Source organism: Ranitomeya imitator, chromosome 3 (assembly GCF_032444005.1).
Source record: "Ranitomeya imitator isolate aRanImi1 chromosome 3, aRanImi1.pri, whole genome shotgun sequence".
NCBI classification, from domain to species: domain Eukaryota; kingdom Metazoa; phylum Chordata; class Amphibia; order Anura; family Dendrobatidae; genus Ranitomeya; species Ranitomeya imitator.
The window spans coordinates 840,745,712-840,769,257 of record NC_091284.1 but is presented as its reverse complement, the minus strand read 5'-3'; the positions used below and the strand labels follow the sequence as shown (position 1 = coordinate 840,769,257).

The window sequence follows — 23,546 nt, the reverse complement described above, 5'->3', positions numbered from 1 at the left end:
ACGCAGTCCCATGCAAGCATCACCCCCTCCCCCGGGCAGACCCCCCCACCTCCAGCACGCAGTCCCATGCAAGCATCACCCCCTCCCCAGGGCAGACCCCCCCACCTCCAGCACGCAGTCCCATGCAAGCATCACCCCCTCCCCCGGGCAGACCCCCCCACCTCCAGCACGCAGTCCCATGCAAGCATCACCCCCTTCCCCGGGCAGACCCCCCCACCTCCAGCACGCAGTCCCATGCAAGCATCACCCCCTTCCCCGGGCAGACCCCCCCCACCTCCAGCACGCAGTCCCATGCAAGCATCACCCCCTCCCCCGGGCAGACCCCCCCACCTCCAGCACGCAGTCCCATGCAAGCATCACCCCCTCCCCCGGGCAGACCCCCCCACCTCCAGCACGCAGTCCCATGCAAGCATCACCCCCTCCCCAGGGCAGACCCCCCCACCTCCAGCACGCAGTCCCATGCAAGCATCACCCCCTCCCCCGGGCAGACCCCCCCACCTCCAGCACGCAGTCCCATGCAAGCATCACCCCCTCCCCCGGGCAGACCCCCCCACCTCCAGCACGCAGTCCCATGCAAGCATCACCCCCTCCCCAGGGCAGACCCCCCCCACCTCCAGCACGCAGTCCCATGCAAGCATCACCCCCTTCCCCGGGCAGACCCCCCCTCCAGCACGCAGTCCCATGCAAGCATCACCCCCTCCCCAGGGCAGACCCCCCCCACCTCCAGCACGCAGTCCCATGCAAGCATCACCCCCTTCCCCGGGCAGACCCCCCCACCTCCAGCACGCAGTCCCATGCAAGCATCACCCCCTCCCCAGGGCAGACCCCCCCACCTCCAGCACGCAGTCCCATGCAAGCATCACCCCCTTCCCCGGGCAGACCCCCCCCACCTCCAGCACGCAGTCCCATGCAAGCATCACCCCCTCCCCCGGGCAGACCCCCCCACCTCCAGCACGCAGTCCCATGCAAGCATCACCCCCTCCCCAGGGCAGACCCCCCCACCTCCAGCACGCAGTCCCATGCAAGCATCACCCCCTCCCCCGGGCAGACCCCCCCACCTCCAGCACGCAGTCCCATGCAAGCATCACCCCCTCCCCCGGGCAGACCCCCCCACCTCCAGCACGCAGTCCCATGCAAGCATCACCCCCTCCCCAGGGCAGACCCCCCCCACCTCCAGCACGCAGTCCCATGCAAGCATCACCCCCTCCCCAGGGCAGACCCCCCCTCCAGCACGCAGTCCCATGCAAGCATCACCCCCTCCCCAGGGCAGACCCCCCCACCTCCAGCACGCAGTCCCATGCAAGCATCACCCCCTTCCCCGGGCAGACCCCCCCACCTCCAGCACGCAGTCCCATGCAAGCATCACCCCCTTCCCCGGGCAGACCCCCCACCTCCAGCACGCAGTCCCATGCAAGCATCACCCCCTTCCCCGGGCAGACCCCCGGCTCCGGCACGAACATCCACTTCCCTGACCTGTGACCCCAGAACTCTCCACATTCCGCCATGACATCCGCAGCTTCCTGTCTCTGCTATGGAGGAAGAGGCTCCGCCCCTTCTGGTCACATGTGTATGACGTCACCAGAGGTCCTTTAGCCGACTTGGATTTAGCCTCTACCATTGTCGCCCCCTGGCGGCAGAGCGAAGAACTGGCGTCTCCGAACTAACCAATAGCAGCAGAACGTGTGTGACGTCACGGGAACCCGGGAGCGCAGCGACACCTGGTGGACACGGCGAGCAGAGCGCGGAGCGCGGGATGAGGGGAGAGGTGAGTGCGGGCTGCAGACCCGGGGCTGTTCCGTCCTGTTCCCCTCCTGTGCCAGATGGTACCTTCCACCCCCCGCAGGGACATACATGGGCCAGTCCCGGGCTCTTCCGGCCGCAAGGCATTACTGGGAAAGAAGCCCCTCCCCCAACACCCCAACTTCATTACATCAAAGCCCGAGTACAAAACAATGTCTGCGCCACACACTGAGACCCCGATAGTGACAGAGACCCCCGGATAGTGACAGAGACCCCCGGATAGTGACAGAGACCCCCGATAGTGAGCGAGACCCCCCCGATAGTGACAGAAACCCCCGATAGTGACAGAGACCCCCGGATAGTGACAGAGACCCCCGGATAGTGACAGAGACCCCACAGATAGTGACAGAGACCCCCGATAGTGACAGAAACCCCCGATAGTGACAGAGACCCCCGATAGTGACAGAGACCCCCGGATAGTGACAGAGACCCCCGATAGTGAGCGAGACCCCCCCGATAGTGACAGAGACCCCCCCGATAGTGACAGAGACCCCCCAATAGTGACAGACCCCCCGATAGTGACAGAGACCCCCCAATAGTGACAGAAACCCCCGATAGTGACAGAGACCCCCGATAGTGACAGAGACCCCCCCGATAGTGACAGAAACCCCCGATAGTGAGCGAGACCCCCCAATAGTGACAGAGACCCCCCGATAGTGACAGAGACCCCCCGATAGTGACAGAAACCCCCGATAGTGACAGAGACCCCCGATAGTGACAGAGACCCCCCCGATAGTGACAGAGACCCCCCAATAGTGACAGAAACCCCCGATAGTGAGCGAGACCCCCCCAATAGTGACAGAGACCCCCCAATAGTGACAGAGACCCCCCGATAGTGACAGAGACCCCCCCCGATAGTGACAGAGACCCCCCAATAGTGACAGAAACCCCCGATAGTGAGCGAGACCCCCCCGATAGTGACAGAGACCCCACAGATAGTGACAGAGACCCCCGATAGTGACAGAAACCCCCGATAGTGACAGAGACCCCCGGATAGTGACAGAGACCCCCGGATAGTGACAGAGACCCCCCGATAGTGACAGAGACCCCCAATAGTGACAGAGACCCCCCAATAGTGACAGAGACCCCCCCAATAGTGACAGAGACCCCCGATAGTGACAGAGACCCCCCGATAGTGACAGAGACCCCCGATAGTGAGCGAGACCCCCCCAATAGTGACAGAGACCCCCGATAGTGACAGACCCCCCCGATAGTGACAGAGACCCCCCAATAGTGACAGAGACCCCCCCCGATAGTGACAGAGACCCCCCCCCGATAGTGACAGAGACCCCCCAATAGTGACAGAGACCCCCGATAGTGACAGAGACCCCCGATAGTGACAGAGACCCCCGATAGTGACAGAAACCCCCGATAGTGAGCGAGACCCCCCAATAGTGACAGAGACCCCACAGATAGTGACAGAGACCCCCGATGGTGACAGAAACCCCCGATAGTGACAGAGACCCCCCCCGATAGTGACAGAGACCCCCCCCGATAGTGACAGAGACCCCCCAATAGTGACAGAGACCCCCGATAGTGACAGAGACCCCCCAATAGTGACAGAGACCCCCGGATAGTGACAGAGACCCCCGGATAGTGACAGAGACCCCCCGGATAGTGACAGAGACCCCCCAATAGTGACAGAGACCCCCGGATAGTGACAGAAACCCCCCAATAGTGACAGAGACCCCCCGGATAGTGACAGAGACCCCCCAATAGTGACAGAGACCCCCCGATAGTGACAGAGACCCCCCCCCGATAGTGACAGAGACCCCCCAATAGCGACAGAAACCCCCGATAGTGAGGGAGACCCCCCCGATAGTGACAGAAACCCCCCAATAGTGACAGAAACCCCCGATAGTGACAGAGACCCCCGGATAGTGACAGAGACCCCCGGATAGTGACAGAGACCCCCCGATAGTGACAGAGACCCCCCAATAGTGACAGAGACCCCCGATAGTGACAGAGACCCCCGATAGTGACAGAAACCCCCGATAGTGAGCGAGACCCCCCCAATAGTGACAGAGACCCCCGATAGTGACAGAGACCCCCCAATAGTGACAGAGACCCCCGATAGTGACAGAGACCCCCGATAGTGACAGAAACCCCCGATAGTGAGCGAGACCCCCCCAATAGTGACAGAGACCCCCGATAGTGACAGACCCCCCCGATAGTGACAGAGACCCCCCCAATAGTGACAGAGACCCCCCCCCGATAGTGACAGAGACCCCCCAATAGTGACAGAGACCCCCCCCGATAGTGACAGAGACCCCCCCCGATAGTGACAGAGACCCCCGATAGTGAGCGAGACCCCCCCGATAGTGACAGAGACCCCCGATAGTGACAGAAACCCCCGATAGTGAGCGAGACCCCCCCGATAGTGACAGACCCCCCGATAGTGACAGAGACCCCCGATAGTGACAGAAACCCCCGATAGTGAGCGAGACCCCCCAATAGTGACAGAGACCCCACAGATAGTGACAGAGACCCCCGATAGTGACAGAAACCCCCGATAGTGACAGAGACCCCCGATAGTGACAGAGACCCCCCCCGATAGTGACAGAGACCCCCCAATAGTGACAGAGACCCCCCAATAGTGACAGAGACCCCCGATAGTGACAGAGACCCCCCAATAGTGACAGAGACCCCCGGATAGTGACAGAGACCCCCGGATAGTGACAGAGACCCCCCAATAGTGACAGAGACCCCCCAATAGTGACAGAGACCCCCCGATAGTGACAGAGACCCCCCCCCGATAGTGACAGAGACCCCCCAATAGCGACAGAAACCCCCGATAGTGAGGGAGACCCCCCCGATAGTGACAGAAACCCCCCAATAGTGACAGAAACCCCCGATAGTGACAGAGACCCCCCAATAGTGACAGAGACCCCCGGGTAGTGACAGAAACCTCCGATAGTGACAGAGACCCCACAGATAGTGACAGAGACCCCCGATAGTGACAGAAACCCCCGATAGTGACAGAGACCCCCCGATAGTGACAGAAACCCCCGATAGTGACAGAGACCCCCCGATAGTGACAGAGACCCCCCGATAGTGACAGAAACCCCCCCGATAGTGACAGAGACCCCCGATAGTGACAGAAACCCCCGATAGTGAGCGAGACCCCCCAATAGTGACAGACCCCCCGATAGTGACAGACCCCCCCGATAGTGACAGAGAACACCGCATAGTGACAGAGACCCCCGGATAGTGACAGAGACCCCCCATAGTGACAGACCCCAATAGTGACAGAGACCCCCGGATAGTGAGCGAGACCCCCCGATAGTGACAGAGAACACCGCATAGTGACAGAGACCCCCGGATAGTGACAGAGACCCCCCATAGTGACAGAGATCCCCCGATTGTGACAGAGACCCCCCGATAGTGATAGAGACCCCCCGATAGTAACAGACCCCCGGATAGTGATTGAGAACCCCCGATAGTGACAGAGACTCCCGGATAGTGAGCGAGATCCCCGGATAGTGACAGAAACCCCCTGATAGTGAGCGAGACCCCACGATAGTGACAGAGACCCCCGGATAGTGACAGAGACCCCCGGATAGTGACAGAGACCCCCAATAGTGACAGAGACCCCCCGATAGTGACAGAGACCCCCCGATAGTGACAGAGACCCCCGGATAGTGAGCAAGACCCCCTGATAGTGACCGAGACCCCCGATAGTAACAGACCCCCGGATAGTGATTGAGAACCCCCGATAGTGACAGAGACCCCCAATAGTGACAGAGACCCCCCCATAGTGACAGAGACCCCCATAGTGACAGAGACCCCCCCGATAGTGACAGAGACCCCCAATAGTGACAGAGACCCCCAATAGTGACAGAGACCCCCGGATAGTGACAGAGACCCCCCGATAGTGACAGAGACCCCCCCGATAGTGACAGAGAACACCGCATAGTGACAGAGACCCCCGGATAGTGACAGAGACCCCCCATAGTGACAGACCCCAATAGTGACAGAGACCCCCGGATAGTGAGCGAGACCCCCCGATAGTGACAGAGAACACCGCATAGTGACAGAGACCCCCGGATAGTGACAGAGATCCCCCATAGTGACAGACCCCAATAGTGACAGAGACCCCCCGATTGTGACAGAGACCCCCGGATAGTGATTGAAAACCCCCGATAGTGACAGAGACTACCGGATAGTGACAGAGACCCCCCGATAGTGAGCGAGATCCCCGGATAGTGAGCGAGACCCCCGGATAGTGACAGAAACCCCCTGATAGTCAGAGAGACCCCACGATAGTGACAGAGACCCCCGGATAGTGACAGAGACCCCTAATAGTGACAGAGACCCCCCGATAGTGACAGAGACCCCCCGATAGTGACAGAGACCCCCGGATAGTGAGCAAGACCCCCTGATAGTGACCGAGACCCCCGATAGTAACAGACCCCCGGATAGTGATTGAGAACCCCCGATAGTGACAGAGACCCCCCGATAGTGACAGAGACCCCCGTATAGTGAGCAAGACCCCCTGATAGTGACCGAGACCCCCGATAGTAACAGACCCCCGGATAGTGATTGAGAACCCCCGATAGTGACAGAAACCCCCCCGATAGTGACAGAGACCCCAGATAGTGACAGAGACCCCCCCATAGTGACAGAGACCCCCGGATAGTGACAGAGACCCCCCCGATAGTGACAGAAACCCCCCCGATAGTGACAGAGACCCCAGATAGTGACAGAGACCCCCCCATAGTGACAGAGACCCCCCCATAGTGACAGAGACCCCCCCATAGTGACAGAGACCCCCCCATAGTGACAGAGACCCCCGGATAGTGACAGAGACCCCCCGATAGTGACAGAGACCCCCAATAGTGACAGAGACCCCCGGATAGTGACAGAGACCCCCAATAGTGACAGAGACCCCTGATAGTGACAGAGACCCCCAATAGTGACAGACCCCCGGATAGTGACAGAGACCCCCGATAGTGACAGAGACCCCCAATAGTGACAGACCCCTGGATAGTGACAGAGACCCCCGGATAGTGACAGAGACCCCCAATAGTGACAGACCCCCGATAGTGACAGAGACCCCCCCATAGTGACAGAGACCCCCCATAGTGACAGAGACCCCCATAGTGACAGAGACCCCCCCGATAGTGACAGAGACCCCCAATAGTGACAGAGACCCCCGGATAGTGACAGAGACCCCCGGATAGTGACAGAGACCCCCAATAGTGACAGAGACCCCCGGATAGTGACAGAGACCCCCGATAGTGACAGAGACCCCCGATAGTGACAGAGACCCCCAATAGTGACAGAGACCCCCGGATAGTGACAGAGACCCCCAATAGTGACAGAGACCCCCAATAGTGACAGAGACCCCTGGATAGTGACAGACCCCCGATAGTGACAGAGACCCCTTGTCACGGATTCCAGGGAGGATATTTCTATCATCCCCACCCCTCACACCAATTTGTCATGATCCGGGGTTGTTTGGTTGCCCCTGGTTCTTTTTGAAGGGATTTATCTATATCCCACTTCCCAGTTCCGGTTTGGAACTTGCAGCTCTCTGGCGCCCCTTACCCTCAGGTCAGACAGGTAACTGCATCTAGGATAATTAGTCACCAGAAAGGCTGCCTGCTATGTACTGGCTAATGGGCACGCTGCAGGGAGGGCGATATAACTATTCCCACTCAGGCGGGAACAATATCAACGCCAAAATAAAAAAAAGGGGAGAAGCCAGCGCTGCTGATGGTCAGAACGCAATACGTAACGTGCACTACACATATTGATTTCTAACTGTATATCAAAATGAGACATTTAGCAAACAATTGATCAATTCTTTGAGCCACCCCGCCACGCCAAGGCATTCTCATAATGGGGCAGTCCTACTCTACGATTTTTATATTCGCTGCACCATTACGGTCTCCTAAATGTATTAAAAGCAAGACCACATTAAATGCAAACTGTACCTGGAGCATTTCTGAATACTCCCCTTTCTTAGAGTTATGACACGCCATTTCTATACGCCATTTCTATACATAACTCGCTGTATGAACCTTGTAGAAAAACGAGACAATGATCATGATTCTCACCACATCATGGGGGTTCCTTTAAGTATAAACACGGAGTAGATATATGACCCACTTACAGAGAAATCCGTTCCTTGCATTTTGTTGGGTTTAGATTCTAGCGATTTCAGTGAGTTATAGATCTCTCGATGGACATCCGGAATATGTAACCTTTATATCTCTATCCCTGATCAGTTCCATTATACATAACGTTTCAAGAACAAAAGAGTCCCATGCGGTTTAAAAATTGCTGAACCAGTTATAGCTGGTGTCAGGCGGGAGGTGGGATGAGGGGTTTAGACAGAGGACTGGCTTTCCCAGCTCAAAGGCAAAACTGCAGCTGAGAGCTCTGTATGTGTAATTGAAGTAATAAGAACTTCTTCCTATTTCCTGACACCCCCGGCTAGTGACAGAGACCCCTGGATAGTGACAGAAACCCCCGGATAGTGACAGAGACCCCTATCTGTTATGCTGCCCCTCATGTTGCTCAGGGAGCGGTCACCTTCGAGGACGTGGCGGTGCGGTTCTCAGAGGAGGAGTGGCACGTTCTCCGCTCTCAGCAGAAGGATCTGTACAGAGAAGTGATGGCCGACAACTTACGCAACCTGACATCTCTGGGTAAGAATCAAAGGCAGGGTTGTCACGCTGAGTGAGGGTGTGGGAGGTAATGTCCCGCTGTGCAGGGATGAGGTGAGGTAATGTCACACTGTGCGGGGTGGGGCAAGGTAATTTCACGCTGTGCAGGGGTGGGGTGAGTTAATGGGCTGGGGCCCATGGGGCACAGTAATGTCACGCTGTGTGGGGGTGGGGAGAAGCGATGTCAAGTATTGCGGGGGTGGGGCGAAGTAATATCACGCTTTGCGGGGGTGGGGTGAGATAATGTCATGCTGTGCGGGGGTGGGACAGTGATGTCACGCTGTGTGGGGGTGGGGCTAGGTAATATGCCATGCGGGGGTGGGCACACTTACCGTATTTTTCGGACTATAAGACGCACCGGACCATAAGACGCACCCCAAATTTGGGGTGAAAATTGCAGAAAAAAAGATTTTTTATAAGATGGGGGTCCGTCTTATTGTCCGAATTTACAGTATCTTACCTGAGGGATGGCGGTGGCAGAGCAGGGTCACAGGAGGCATGGTGTCGGCAGAGGTGGGGTGATGCTGGGATCAGGAGGTGCTGGGATCAGGAGGTGCTGGGATCAGGAGGTGCTGGGATCAGGAGGTGCTGGGATGAGAAGGTGCTGGGATCAGGAGGTGCTGGGATCAGGAGGTGCTGGGATCAGGAGGTGCTGGGATCAGGAGGTGCTGGGATCAGGAGGTGCTGGGATGAGGAGGTGCTGGGATCAGGAGGTGCTGGGATCAGGAGGTGCTGGGATGAGAAGGTGCTGGGATGAGGACGTGCTGGGATCAGGAGGTGCTGGGATCAGGAGGTGCTGGGATCAGGAGGTGCTGGGATGAGAAGGTGCTGGGATGAGAAGGTGCTGGGATGAGAAGGTGCTGGGATGAGAAGGTGCTGGGATCAGGAGGTGCTGGGATCAGGAGGTGCTGGGATCAGGAGGTGCTGGGATCAGGAGGTGCTGGGATGAGAAGGTGCTGGGATGAGGAGGTGCTGGGATCAGGAGGTGCTGGGATCAGGAGGTGCTGGGATGAGAAGGTGCTGGGATGAGAAGGTGCTGGGATGAGAAGGTGCTGGGATGAGAAGGTGCTGGGATCAGGAGGTGCTGGGATCAGGAGGTGCTGGGATCAGGAGGTGCTGGGATCAGGAGGTGCTGGGATCAGGAGGTGCTGGGATCAGGAGGTGCTGGGATCAGGAGGTGCAGTGAGAGGTATGGTGTGAGAGGGGTCCCTGGCTTACCATGCAGGCTTACCTAGGTGGCAGAGGTCCGGTGGCAGAGGTGCGGTGGCGGGGTGTGGCGGCAGAGGAGGCGCAGTAAGCGGGGTCCCTTTCCCCGGTATGGTGATGCAGCAGGCCCGGTATGCAGCAGAGCCAGGTGAATCCTCTTGTTATCGGTGGGCGCGGCCATCTTCCTGAGGCCGCGCGTGTGCAGATGAAGCGCTCTGCTCCCGGGGCTTCAGGAAAATGGCCGCGGGAGGCTGCGCGTGCGCAGATGGAGATCGCGGCGGCCATTTTCCTGAAGCCCCGGGAAGCAGAGCGCTCCATCTGCGCACGCGCGGCCTCCGGAAAATGGCCGCCACCACCGATAACAAGAGGATTCACCCGGCTCTGCTGCATACCGGGCCTGCTGCATCACCATACCGGGGAATGGGACCCCGCTTACTGCGCCTCCTCTGCCGCCACACCCCGCCACCGCACCTCTGCCACCGGACCTCTGCCACCGCACCTCTGCCACCTAGGTAAGCCTGCATTGCAACTATTAGACGCACCCCCCATTTTCCCCCCTTTTTTGGGGGGGAAAAAGTGCGTCTTTTAGTCCGAAAAATATGGTATGTCACGCTGTGCGGTGGGGGTGGGGTGCAGTGATGTCACACCGTGCTGGGGTGGGGCGCAGTGTTGTCACACTGTTCGGAGGTGGGGCACAGTGATGTCATGCCGTGCGGGGGTGGGGTGCAGTGATGTCATGCTGTGCGGAGGCGGGGCGCAGTGATGTCACGCTGTGCTGGGGTGGGGCGCAGTGATGTCACGGTGGGGTGGGGCGCAGTGATGTCACGCTGTGCTGGGATGGGGCGCAGTGATGTCATGCTGTGCTGGGGTGGGGCGCAGTGTTGTCACACTGTTCGGAGGTGGGGCACAGTGATGTCATGCCGTGCGGGGGTGGGGTGCAGTGATGTCATGCTGTGCGGAGGCGGGGCGCAGTGATGTCACGCTGTGCTGGGGTGGGGCGCAGTGATGTCACGCTGGGGTGGGGCGCAGTGATGTCACGCTGTGCTGGGATGGGGCGCAGTGATGTCACGCTGTGCTGGGGTGGGGCGCAGTGATGTCACGCTGTGCGGGGGTGGGGCGCAGTGATGTCACGCTGTGCTGGGGTGGGGCGCAGTGATGTCACGCTGTGCGGGGGTGGGGCGCAGTGATGTCACGCTGTGCTGGGGTGGGGCGCAGTGTTGTCACACTGTTCGGAGGTGGGGCACAGTGATGTCATGCCGTGCGGGGGTGGGGTGCAGTGATGTCACGCTGTGCTGGGGTGGGGCGCAGTGTTGTCACACTGTTCGGAGGTGGGGCACAGTGATGTCACGCTGTGCGGGGGTGGGGCGCAGTGATGCCACGCTGTGCGGGGGTGGGGCGCAGTGATGTCACGCTGTGCAGGGGTGGGGCGCAGTGATGTCACGCTGTGCGGGGGTGGGGCGCAGTGATGTCACGCTGTGCTGGGGTGGGGCGCAGTGTTGTCACACTGTTCGGAGGTGGGGCACAGTGATGTCACGCTGTGCGGGGGTGGGGCGCAGTGATGCCACGCTGTGCGGAGGCGGGGCGCAGTGATGTCACGCTGTGCGGGGGTGGGGCGCAGTGATGTCACGCTGTGCTGGGGTGGGGCACAGTGATGTCACGCTGTGCAGGGGGTGGGCCTTAGTGACGTCACAGTGTGCGGGGGTGGGGCGCAGTGATGCCACGCTGTGCGGAGGCGGGGCGCAGTGATGTCACGCTGTGCGGGGGTGGGGCGCAGTGATGTCACGCTGTGCTGGGGTGGGGCGCAGTGATGTCACGCTGTGCGGAGGCGGGGCGCAGTGATGTCACGCTGTGCGGGGGTGGGGCGCAGTGATGTCACGCTGTGCGGGGGTGGGGCGCAGTGATGTCACGCTGTGCTGGGGTGGGGCGCAGTGATGTCACGCTGTGCAGGGGGTGGGCCTTAGTGACGTCACAGTGTGCGGGGGTGGGGCGCAGTGATGCCACGCTGTGCGGAGGCGGGGCGCAGTGATGTCACGCTGTGCGGGGGTGGGGCGCAGTGATGTCACGCTGTGCTGGGGTGGGGCGCAGTGATGTCACGCTGTGCAGGGGGTGGGCCTTAGTGACGTCACAGTGTGCGGGGGTGGGGCGCAGTGATGCCACGCTGTGCGGAGGCGGGGCGCAGTGATGTCACGCTTTTCTCTTTCTCTGCACACAGGACTGACGTTTTCGTCCCCGGAGATCGTGGTGAAGATGGAGCGCGGGGAGGGTCCGAGCCTCGAGGCTGCAGGTGAGTGATTCCTGAACATCCCATAGGGGAGAACACTGACACCCAGGAAGGGGGAAATCTGCCCCAGGGCGACTCTGACTGCGGCGCTCAGTGCTGGAATGTCAGTGACCCAGGTCACCGTGAACCGCAGCACAATCTACCACAGCGCACAACCTGAAAGGGAACCTGTCACCCCCAAAACGGAAGATGAGCTGCGCCCACCGGCATCAGGGGCTTATCTACAGCGTTACAGAATGCATTACACAATGCTGGAGATAAGACCCTGATGCCGGTGGCCGCAGCTCAACTTCCACTTTGGGGGTGACAGGTTCCCTTTAAAGGGGTTGTACAGCACCAATTACCTCCGCACAGAGATGTGAGCACAGTGGCGTCTGATTGTGGACAACCCTGTAATGAGCCACTGTCAGCAGAATAGTGACTGCAGCTCTGGAGGTGACTGGAGGATAAGACACAATGTAACAGCAGAATAGTGACCGCAGCTCTGGAGGATAAGACACAATGTAATAGAATAGTGACTGCAGCTCTGGAGGTGACTGGAGGATTGGACATGTGATAAGGCCTTATTGTGGTTGCAGCTTTGGTGGTGACTGGACTCTTTGTATCTTCAGGTGAGCGGATGGTAAACGGTGGCGCTGTGTGTGCGGCAGTGGACGATGCTGTGGAGGACGCTGCGGGGGTCGTTGTGGAGGACGCTGCGGAGGACGCTGCGGGGGTCGTTAGGGGCGCCGGCCCCCCGGGGGTCCTCGGCACTAGAAGATCTTTGCGATTAGTGAAGCGGAATTCCGGACACCGGACAGATATAAAGAGACGGGGTCTGCGGACGGACGGTCCTTCGGGCCCCCGGGCTGCTGCTCCGTGCGGCCGCCGCTCCTCGTCCCCCGCGTCCTGTAGGACAGATGCCGCCCCGGAGACCCCGGACAGTGAGGGACAATCTCACACCTGCGCTCGGTGCGGAGAGAGCTGGAGCCGCCTCCTCGACTTCCTGAGCCACCAGACGGGCACCTGCCAGGAGCGGCCGCACCGCTGCAGCGTCTGCGCCAAGACCTTCGCCAAGAAGCAGCATCTGAGCGCCCACCGCAGGACGCACACGGAGGAGCGGCCCTACACCTGCCAGCAGTGCGGCCGCAGCTTCCGGCAGAACTCCACCCTCACCACCCACCTGTGGAGCCACGCCGGCCACAAGCCCTTCCACTGCTCCTGCTGCACCAAGAGCTTCAGCCGCAAGACTGACCTGGTGGCGCACATGCGGAGGCACACGGGCGAGCGGCCCTACGAGTGCCCCTACTGCTGGGACCGCTTCATCCGCAAGAAGTCTCTGCAGCGCCACCTGCAGAAGCACACGGGGGAGAGCCTGAGGGCCGGCTGGCAGACCGACTACTCCCGACGGAAGCAGAGCCCCAGCCTGACCGAGGAGCCCCCCGCGGAGGAGGTGTCAGCGCGTCCAACAACAGAGCCTGCCAGGGAGGTACTGAGCCGACACCTAGGGGCCAGAGCTTATCCTGAGCCTCTGCACTGAGGACTCACAACAGGGAGGAAACTGATAACATTCAGGGAGCGCAGAAGTATTTATCTAAGTGCCATCCAGTGGGAGATGTGACTTCATATGGGCGGGGGTTGGGTCAGGCTCTGCTGTGCATTGTGGGGATGTGACATCAGATGGTCAGGATCTGCTGTGGTGCATTGTGGGAGGTGTGACCTCAGATGGGAGGGGGTTGGGTCAGGCTCTGCTGTGCATTGTGGGGATGTGACATCAGATGGGCGGGGGTTGGGTCAGGGTCTGTGGCGGTGCATTGTGGGAGGTGTGACTTCAGGGGAGGGTTGGGTCAGGCTCTGCGGTGGTGCATTGTGGGAGTTTTGAACTTAGATGGGCGGGAGTTGGGTCAGGATCTGGTGTGGAGCATTGTGGGGAATGTGACCTCAGATGGTTGGGAGTTGGGTCAGGCTCTGCGGGAGTGATTTTTGGGGGATATGACATAAGTTGGGCGTGGGTTGGGTCAGGATCTGCTGTGGCGCATTGTGGGGGATGTGACCTCAGATGGTCAGGATCTGCTGTGGTGCATTGTGGGAGGTGTGACCTCAGATGGGAGGGGGTTGTGTCAGGATCTGCTGTGGTGCATTGTGGGGGATGTGACCTCAGATGGGCGGGGGTTGGGTCAGGCTTTGCTGCTATGTATTGTGGGGGATGTGACCTCAGATGGGCGGAGGTTGGGTCAGGCTCTGCTGCTGTGCGTTGAGGGGATGTGACCTCAGTTGTTGGGGGTTGGGTCAGGTTCCGCTCGGGTGCATTGTGGGAGATGTGACCTCGATGAGCAGGGGTTGAGTCAGGCTCTGCGGCGGTTCATTATGGGGGATGTGACCTCAGATGGGTGCGGGTTGGGTAAAGCTCTGCTGTGCATTGTGGGAGTTGTGACCTCGGATGGGCAGTGGTTGAGTCAGGCTCTGCCGTCGCATTGTGAGGGATGTGACCTCAGATGGGCAGGAGTGGAGTGAGGCTCTGCTGCAATGCATTATGGGAGGTGTGACCTCTGATGGGAGGGGGTTGGGTCAGTATCTGCTGTGGTACATTGTGGGTGATGTGACCTCAGATGGGCGGGGGTTGGGTTAGATTTTGCTGCTATGCATTGTGGGGGATGTCACCTCAGAAGGGCAGGGGTTTGGTCAGGTTCTGCAACGGTGCATTGTGGGGGATGTGACTTCAGATGGGCGGGGGTTGGGTCAGGCTCCGCTGTGGTGCATCGTGGGAGTTGTCACCTCAGATGGGGGGTTGGCTCAGGATCTGCTGTGCATTGTGGGAGTTGTGAACTCGGATGGGCAGTGGTTGGGTCAGGCTCTGCCTCTGCATTGTGAGGGATGTGACCTCAGATGGGCAGGGGTTGGGTCAGGCTCTGTGGCGGTGCATTGTGGGGGATGTGACTTCAGATGGGTGGGGTTTGGGTAAGGCTATGCTTTGCATTGCGGGGATCTGACGTCAGATGGGTGAGGGTTGGGTTAGGCTCTGCTGCTGTACATTGTGGGAGTTGTGACCTCAAATGGGCAGGGGTTGGGTCAGGCTCTGCTGCTGTGCATTGTGGGGATGTGACCTCAATTGTCGGTTGGGTCAGGGTCTGCTGTGGTACATTGTGGGAGATGTGACCTCAGATGGGTGGGGGTTGGGTTAGGCTCTGCTGCTGTGCATTGTGGGGATGTGATCTCAGATGGGTGGGGGTTGAGACAGGATCTGCTGTACATTGTAGGGGATGTGACTTCAGATGGGCGGGGGTTAGGGTCTCTCCTCCTCCCGCTGACCTCTCTCCTCCTCCCGCTTTTTCGCTTTCTCGTATTGCTGGATCAGCTGCAGACGTCCATCATGGTCATCGGCGGGGAGTTGTTCCCAGGACGCCAGCAGGTGGGGGTCCAATCCGCCCTGGTTACCAGTAGGTCCGGCATTCAGTGGTTGGACCTCTGCTGCAGCACCTTTTTCGCTTGGGCCGGCTTCTGTGTCCACAGGGCTCTGAGAGCGGTCTTGAGTGGCCTCCCATTGCACCAGATCCGCGACCAGTTGGTCAATCTGCTTCGATATGCACAAGACCATAAGAGTGTCCTTGGTCTGCTTCTTTTAAAAGGTTTCTCCCAGCACGACCATGGTTGCCAAATAAAGGATAGGACAGAAAAACAAAGAGAAGGGGGGGGGTAATTGTTATACACACAATTGTCTCAGGACTAGTAAACACTGAGCTCGTTCTTCAAAACTTTTTTGCGCCAAGTCCTCGCAAGAACTGTGCAAGTTTTTAGTGAGAGGAATGATTGCTCAAACCAAATCACTAATGCTGCATGATCCCACTGCTCTTCCACCAATATGTCACGGTTCACGGGGAGGATTCCTTTATCATCCCCACCACTCACACTAATTCGTCATGAACCCGGGTTGTTTGGTTGCCCCTGGTTCCTTTCTGAAGGGGATTTATCTATATCCTACTTCCCAGTTCCGGTTTGGAACTTGCAGCTCTCTGGCGCCCCCTTACCCTCAGGTCAGACAGGGTACTGCATCTAGGATAATTAGTTGCCAGAAAGGCTGCCTTACTTTGTACTGGCTAATGGGCACACTGCAGCGAGGGCGATATAACTACTCCCACTCAGGTGGGAACAATAATTATCAACGCCGCCAGTCGCTACAATGCCTCCCAAATGCACAGGACAAATCTGCTGTCACCAGCTCCGATTTCTTAATTATTAACGGGTCGCGAGCCAACCCAGATTAGTAGCTTAATTCACTTCAGAGGACGTGGCAGCACGTAATAGAGCAAGGAGAGACAAGCTAGTAATTTTATATACACTGCTCAAAAAAATAAAGGGAATGCTTAAACAACAGAATATAACTTCAAGTAAATCAAACTTCTGTGAAATCAAACTGTCCACTTAGGAAGAAACACTGATTGACAATCAATTTCACATGATGTTGTGCAAATGGAATACACAACAGATGGGAATTATTGGCAGTTATCAAGACCTCCTCAATAAAGAAGTGGTTCTGCAGGTGGGGACCACAGCCCACATCTCAGTACCATTGCTTTCTGGCTGATGTTTTGGTCTCTTTTGAATGTTGGTTGTGCTTTCACACTCGTGGTAGCATGAGACGGACTCTACAACCCACACAAGTGGCTCAGGTAGTGCAGCTCATCCAGGATGGCACATCAATGTGAGCTGTGGCAAGAAGATTCTATCAGCGTAGTGTCTAGAGGCTGGAGGCGCTACAAGGAGACAGGCCAGTGCACCAGGAGACGTGGAGGGGGCTGTAGGAGGGCAACAACCCTGCAGCAGGACCGTTACCTCAGCCTTTGTGCAAGGAGGAACAGGAGGAGCACTGCCAGAACCCTGCAAAATGACCTCCAGCAAGCCACAAATGTGCATGTGTCTGCACAAACTGTTAGAAACCGACTCCATGAGGATGGTCTGAGTGCCCGACATCCACATCACAGCCCAACACCGTGCAGGACGCATGGCATTTGCCACAGAACACCAGGATTGGCAAATTCGCCACAGGTGCCCTGTGCTCTTCACAGAAGAAAGCAGATTCACACTGAGTACATGTGACAGATGTGACAGAGTCTAAAGATGCCGTGGAGAGCGATCTGCCACCTGAAGCATCCTTCAGCATGACCAGTTTGGCAGTGGGTCAGTAATGGTGTGGGGTGGCATTTCTTTGGAGGGCTGCACAGCCGTCCATGTGCTCGCCAGAGGTAGCCTGACTGCCATTAGGTACTGAGATGAGATCCTCAGACCCCTTGTGAGACCATATGCTGGTGCAGTTGGCCCTGGGTTCCTCCTAATGCAGGACAATGCCAGACCTCATGTGGCTGGAGTGTGTCAGCAGTTCCTGCAAGATGAAGGCATTGAAGCTATGGACTGGCCCGCCCGTTCCCCAGACCTGAATCCGATTGAGCACATCTGGGACATCATGTCTCGCACCATCCACCAACATCACATTGCACCACAGACTGTCCATGAGTTGGCGGATGCTTTAGTCCAGGTCTGGGTGGAGATCCCTCAGGAGACCATCCGCCGCCTCATCAGGAGCATGCCCAGCCGTTGTAGGGAGATCATACAGGCACGTGGAGGCCACACACTACTGAGCATCATTTCCTTGTCTTGAGGCATTTCCACTGAAGTTGGATCAGCCTGTAACTTAATTTTGAGCATCATTCCAACTCCAGACGTCCGTGGCATATTAGTTGTGATTTACGATGATCATTTTTAGGATTTATTGTTCTCAACACATTCCACTATGTAATGAATAAAGATTTACAACTGGAATATTTCATTCAGTGATATGTAGGATGTGGGATTTTAGTGTTCCCTTTATTTTTTTGAGCAGTGTATTTTACTTCAAAAAAGGAAGGCAGTGTTTACAGAAGTATAAAAAGATACTATAAAGAAGACAAGTATTGTATGCACAGTACAATTACTAATAAAATGGGATTAAAGTTGAAAAAACACATTTCATTCAGATCATTTCATCTCACGGCTGACCATGTGCTCAGGGGACACATCAAGATGCATTACACACCTGTCTCACAGGTAGACCCAGGACAAAGATGCTCAAGACTGATGTCTCACTTATCTCCCAGCCTAAAGCCAAGGCATTCCCCCTGTGGTGACCTCACTCAGAGGCTGAATCTTTCCTTTTCTTAGTTATGACAAACCATTTCTATAAATAGCTCGCTCTATGAACCTCGTATGAGAACAACCCAATGATCAGGATGTTCACCATGTCAGGGGGGTCCTTTTAAGTATAAACATGACCCGCTTATGGAGAAATCCGCTCCTTGAAACTCGTTGGGTTTAGCTCCTAGCGACTTCAGTGAGCTATAGATCTCTCGATGGACATCCAGAATATATAATCCTTATATCTCTATCCCAGGTCAGCTCCAGTATACAGTACATAACTTTGAAAGAGCATTAGAGTCTCATGCATTTTCTGTACCAGTTTTGACTGGTATTAGGCGGGAGGGGGGAATGAGGGGTTTAAGGAGAGCCTGGCTCTCGCAGCACAGAGCTATAAAAATTCTTCAGTGAATGTGCTGGCTGGTCTCACATTACAAGGCGATAGCAGGGGGGAGGGAGTTGCCTGCAGGCTAAGAGAGCAGAGCTTTCTAGGCAGAGTAAAGGGGGGGGGGGGGTCGGAAAAGCCAACAGCGTGCGTCTGAAAACCATGGACCTTTTAGGTATATACTCACAACATTGCATATTCATATCGTGACAGGTTGGGTCAGACTCTGTGGCGGTACATTGTGGGGATGTTACCTCAGATGGGCTGTGGTGTATTGTGGGGGATGTGAGCTCACATGGGCGGGGGTTGGGTCATGCTCTGCTGCGGTGCATTGTGCCCGATGTGACCTCAGATGGGCAGGGGTTGGGTCAGGCTCAGCTGCTGTACATTGTAGGAGAAGAGACCTCAGATGGGCAGGGCTTGAGTCAGGGTCTGCTGTGCATTGTGGGGATGTGACCTCAGATGGGTGAGGGTTGAGTCAAGGTCTGCTGTGCATTGTGGGGATGTGACCTCAGATGGGCGAGGATTGGGTCAGGCACTGCTGCTGTGCATTGAGGGGATGTGACCTCAGATGGGCGGGGGTTGGGCCAAACTGCTGCGATGCATTGTGTGAGACGTGCGGGTCGGATTGTGTAATGTACGAATCATGTGACCTTGGTTTCCTTTCAGCTGCGCCTCCACTGGGGTACGGAGAGGAGGGTGGAGCATGCAGATTGCGCACCGACACTGCTGCCTCTGCAGGAGCTCATTCAGTTGTCACAACCAGTGAAAATGGAGGAGGAAGAGGAGGATGAGCGTCCGGCGGCTCCTGCCCTTATGGAGCAGAGCACACAGACAGAGGTAGCTCCCAGGCCTGCGGTGCTAATATTGGGTGTGTATTGTCTGTAGTCTCTGTTATCAGCCATGTTGTCTTTTCTCCTTGATCACAGAACAAGAGGCCCAGCCGGCTACAGCAGGAGATGCTACGGGAGCTCAAGAGGTTCCGCAGGAGTGCGGCTCAGGCGCAGCGTGAGCGGGACCTTATGAGGGCTGCCTTGGACCAGATGGGCCAAGAGATGAAGGAGCTGAAGGAGATGGTGGCCTCGCTCTGCTCCCCCACCGGCTACCGCTCTTCAGCCCAGCCGTCCGCCATCTTGGTGCAGAACTCATGTCCAGTGTGGAGCCGGCCCCTGGAGGATCGACACTCCACCGAGTCCAGCCGGGCATCTCCGGAGAGCAGCCTGCAGTGCGGAAACGGCTACCCGCTGGAGGCCATTACTGAGCAGAGCCGCGAGCAGGTGTCCTGGATGTACGAGAATCCCCTCCATGACGAGGACGACATGTTGCCCACCACCACCATCAAACGTGAGGAGGAGGGGGAGGATGAGGATGAGGAGCTCAGCCTGTCCCCCGAGGCCGGATACTACCCCCAATATGACTCCTGCAGGATCGGGGAGCGTCTCCCTAACATCCCCCTGCAGCCGCTCAGCGCAGAGATGGAGTGGGGCCTCCTGAGCCGAAGCGCGGGGAAGCCGGGGAGGTTTGCGGCCCTGGTCTTCCGGGCCCTGGTCCCCTTTGACATCTACAAGGGTTGGGTGAATAGAGTGAACCTGGACGGCCTAAGAGGGCGACAGGGGATGCCGCTGAATGTGAAGAGGCGGGTGATGGCCGTGGTGGAGCGTCACTTCATCCTGCGCAAGGTGGATCACAGCGAGATCCGCAACAGACTGAACGAACAGCTGCGCACCCGGCGCAAGAGCGACAAACTCACCCAACCTGGACAGCCCGAAATACAGCCCCTCCACAGGTAGCAGCTGCAGACCAGGGGCGGGGACGAGTACAGAGCTACCCGAAATACAGCCCCTCCACAGGTAGCAGCCGCAGACCAGGGGCCGGGGCGAGTACAGAGCTACCCGAAATACAGCCCCTCCACAGGTAGCAGCTGCAGACCAGGGGCCGGGGCGAGTACAGAGCTACCCGAAATACAGCCCCTCCACAGGTAGCAGCCGCAGACCAGGGGCCGGGGCGAGTACAGAGCTACCCGAAATACAGCCCCTCCACAGGTAGCAGCCGCGGATTAGGAGCTGGGGAGAGCGCAGAGCTACCCGAAATACAGCCCCTCCACAGGTAGCAGCTGCAGACCAGGGGCCAGGGCGAGTACAGAGCTACCCGAAATACAGCCCCTCCACAGGTAGCAGCCGCAGACCAGGGGCCAGGGCGAGTACAGAGCTACCCGAAATACAGCCCCTCCACAGGTAGCAGCCGCTGATCAGGGGCTGGGGAGAGCGCAGAGCTACCCGAAATACAGCCCCTTCACAGGTAGCAGCCGCGGATCAGGAGCTGGGGAGAACGCAGAGCTACCCGAAATACAGCCCCTTCACAGGTAGCAGCTGCGGATAATAATAATAATAATTTTATTTATATAGCGCCAACATATTCCGCAGCGCTTTACAAATTATAGAGGGGACTTGTACAGACAATAGACATTACAGCATAACAGAAATACAGTTCAAAACAGATACCAGGAGGAGTGAGGGCCCTGCTGCTCGCAAGCTACAAACTATGAGGAAAAGGGGAGACACGAGAGGTGGATGGTAACAATTGCTTTAGTTATTCGGACCAGCTATAGTGTAAGGCTCAGGTGTTCATGTAAAGCTGCATGAACCAGTTACCTGCCTAAGTATGTAGCAGTACAGACACAGAGGGCTAATAACTGCATAAAGTGTATGAGAACATGATGCGAGGAACCTTTTTTTTTTTTTTTTATTATAAATAGGCCACACAGGGATCGTTAGGTTAATGCATTGAGGCGGTAGGCCAGTCTGAACAAATGAGTTTTTAGGGCACGCTTAAAACTGTGGGGATTGGGGATTAATCGTATTAACCTAGGTAGTGCATTCCAAAGAATCGGCGCAGCACGTGTAAAGTCTTGGAGACGGGAGTGGGAGGTTCTGATTATTGAGGATGCTAACCTGAGGTCATTAGCGGAGCGGAGGGCACGGGTAGGGTGGTAGACTGATACCAGGGAGGAGATGTAGGGTGCTGAGCCATGGAGTGCTTTGTGGATGAGGGTAGTAGTTTTGTACTGGATTCTGGAGTGGATGGGTAGCCAGTGTAATGACTGGCACAGGGTAGAGGCATCGGTGTAACGGTTGGTGAGGAATATGATCCTGGCAGCAGCATTCAGGACAGATTGGAGCGGGGAGAGTTTGGTAAGAGGGAGGCCGATTAGTAGAGAGTTACAATAGTCCAGACGAGAATGAATAAGTGAAACAGTCAGAGTTTTTGCAGAGTCGAAATTAAGAAAAGGGCGAATTCTAGAAATGTTTTTGAGATGCAGGTAAGAAGAGCGAGCCAGTGATCGGATGTGGGGGGTGAATGAAAGGTCAGAATCAAGGATGACCCCAAGGCAGCGGGCATGTTGCTTTGGAGTAATGGTGGAACCGCACACAGAGATGGCAATGTCAGGCAAAGGTAGGTTAGTAGAGGGAGAGAACACGAGGAGTTCAGTTTTTGACAGGTTTAGTTTCAGATAGAGGGAGGACATGATGTTAGAGACAGCGGTAAGACAATCACTGGGGAGAGCGCAGAGCTACCCGAAATACAGCCCCTCCACAGTTAGCAGCCGCAGACCAGGGGCGGGGACGAGTACAGAGCTACCCGAAATACAGCCCCTCCACAGGTAGCAGCCGCAGACCAGGGGCCGGGGCGAGTACAGAGCTACCCGAAATACAGCCCCTCCACAGGTAGCAGCTGCAGACCAGTGGCCGGGGCGAGTACAGAGCTACCCGAAATACAGCCCCTCCACAGGTAGCAGCCGCAGACCAGGGGCGGGGACGAGTACAGAGCTACCCGAAATACAGCCCCTCCACAGGTAGCAGCCGCGGATTAGGAGCTGGGGAGAGCGCAGAGCTACCCGAAATACAGCCCCTCCACAGGTAGCAGCCGCGGATCAGGAGCTGGGGAGAGCGCAGAGCTACCCGAAATACAGCCCCTCCACAGGTAGCAGCTGCAGACCAGGGGCCGGGGCGAGTACAGAGCTACCCGAAATACAGCCCCTCCACAGGTAGCAGCTGCCGATCAGGAGCTGGGGAGAACGCAGAGCTACCCGAAATACATCCCCTCCACACGTAGCAGCCGCTGATCAGGGGCCGGGGCGAGTACAGAGCTACCCGAAATACAGCCCCTCCATAGGTAGCAGCCGCGGATCAGGAGCTGGGGAGAACGCAGAGCTACCCGAAATACAGCCCCTTCACAGGTAGCAGCTGCGGATCAGGGGCCGGGGAGAGCGCAGAGCTACCCGAAATACAGCCCCTTCACAGGTAGCAGCTGCGGATCAGGGGCCGGGGAGAGCGCAGAGCTAGCACTCTACGGGATCCCATGTATGATACAACACGAGCAGCCTTCTGACGTACAACGCAGCACCACACGCAGGAGAGGTTGGTGCTCGCTGGATGATCTCCACAAAGCCTTCAGTCATCACATCCCGCGCGTCTTATGTACATGCAGTATCTCGTGGTCATGTTCCTGGAGAGGGTGGGCGATGCGTGGGGCACTGACCCTGCAGACTTCTGATACAGACATGTGTACGAGTTGCTCCAGCCTCGGTGACCAGCATGGTACACTCACTATATGCAATAAAGTGGTGACTGGAATCCTCACCAGAGACTGCCCCTACATATAGCACAGACTTGTTCAGTAGAAAGGCTGGGAAGCCTATATGGACACTGCAATGGCAGCTGTCGGTGGCTGTCACCCTGCGTGGATGCTGGAGTCTGGCGGGATCCTCTTGTCAGATCACTTGTTACATGTTTTCTTACATTTTTATTTGGTGTCTTTCTGTATAAAATAAAATATGTCATGATGCAGTTCACACATCGACCACTAGATGTCGTCCACTTCAGCCTGATGAAATGACAGCAGCTCACTTTACAGCTTGTGGAAAATGTGAATGTTGGGAAGTTATCCTGTAAATCATCGCCACAATGTGATGCCTGGTCCCAGTCTGTGGCATATGCGCTCACTGTGTGTACATCACTCTTGAAAAGGAGGTGGTGTAATGAGGAGTCATCTGAGT

At 57.1% G+C, this 23,546-nt stretch overlaps 1 protein-coding gene across 3 annotated transcripts; it reads left to right on the top strand.

The window, feature by feature from the left end:
* Positions 1-1,616: 1,616 nt before the first annotated feature.
* On the top strand, positions 1,617-23,344 carry LOC138671426 (zinc finger protein 517-like). 3 transcript variants are annotated; one of them, XR_011319460.1, is made up of 7 exons: positions 1,653-1,765; positions 8,330-8,456; positions 11,893-11,964; positions 12,573-13,429; positions 19,160-19,330; positions 19,420-20,532; positions 20,597-20,828. XR_011319460.1 is itself a non-coding variant. In XM_069759593.1 (6 exons), the coding sequence occupies exons 1-6, from the start codon at positions 1,754-1,756 to the stop codon at positions 20,278-20,280; spliced, it is 2,100 nt and encodes a 699-aa protein (XP_069615694.1). In that variant the 5' UTR covers positions 1,617-1,753; the 3' UTR covers positions 20,281-23,344. The 3 variants fall into 3 exon arrangements, 2 of the variants coding, with proteins under 2 accessions (XP_069615694.1, XP_069615693.1); XM_069759593.1 differs by having other exon boundaries at positions 1,617-1,765; positions 19,420-23,344; XM_069759592.1 differs by lacking the exon at positions 8,330-8,456 and having other exon boundaries at positions 1,621-1,765; positions 19,420-23,344.
* Positions 23,345-23,546: the final 202 nt, after the last annotated feature.

Bases quoted from the DNA above. Each gene is read 5' to 3' on its own strand.
- LOC138671426 (XM_069759593.1), top strand. The intron at 13,430-19,159 runs GTACTGAGCCGA...GTTTCCTTTCAG, and splicing joins CAACAGAGCCTGCCAGGGAG to CTGCGCCTCCACTGGGGTAC. The intron at 19,331-19,419 runs GTAGCTCCCAGG...CCTTGATCACAG, and splicing joins AGCAGAGCACACAGACAGAG to AACAAGAGGCCCAGCCGGCT.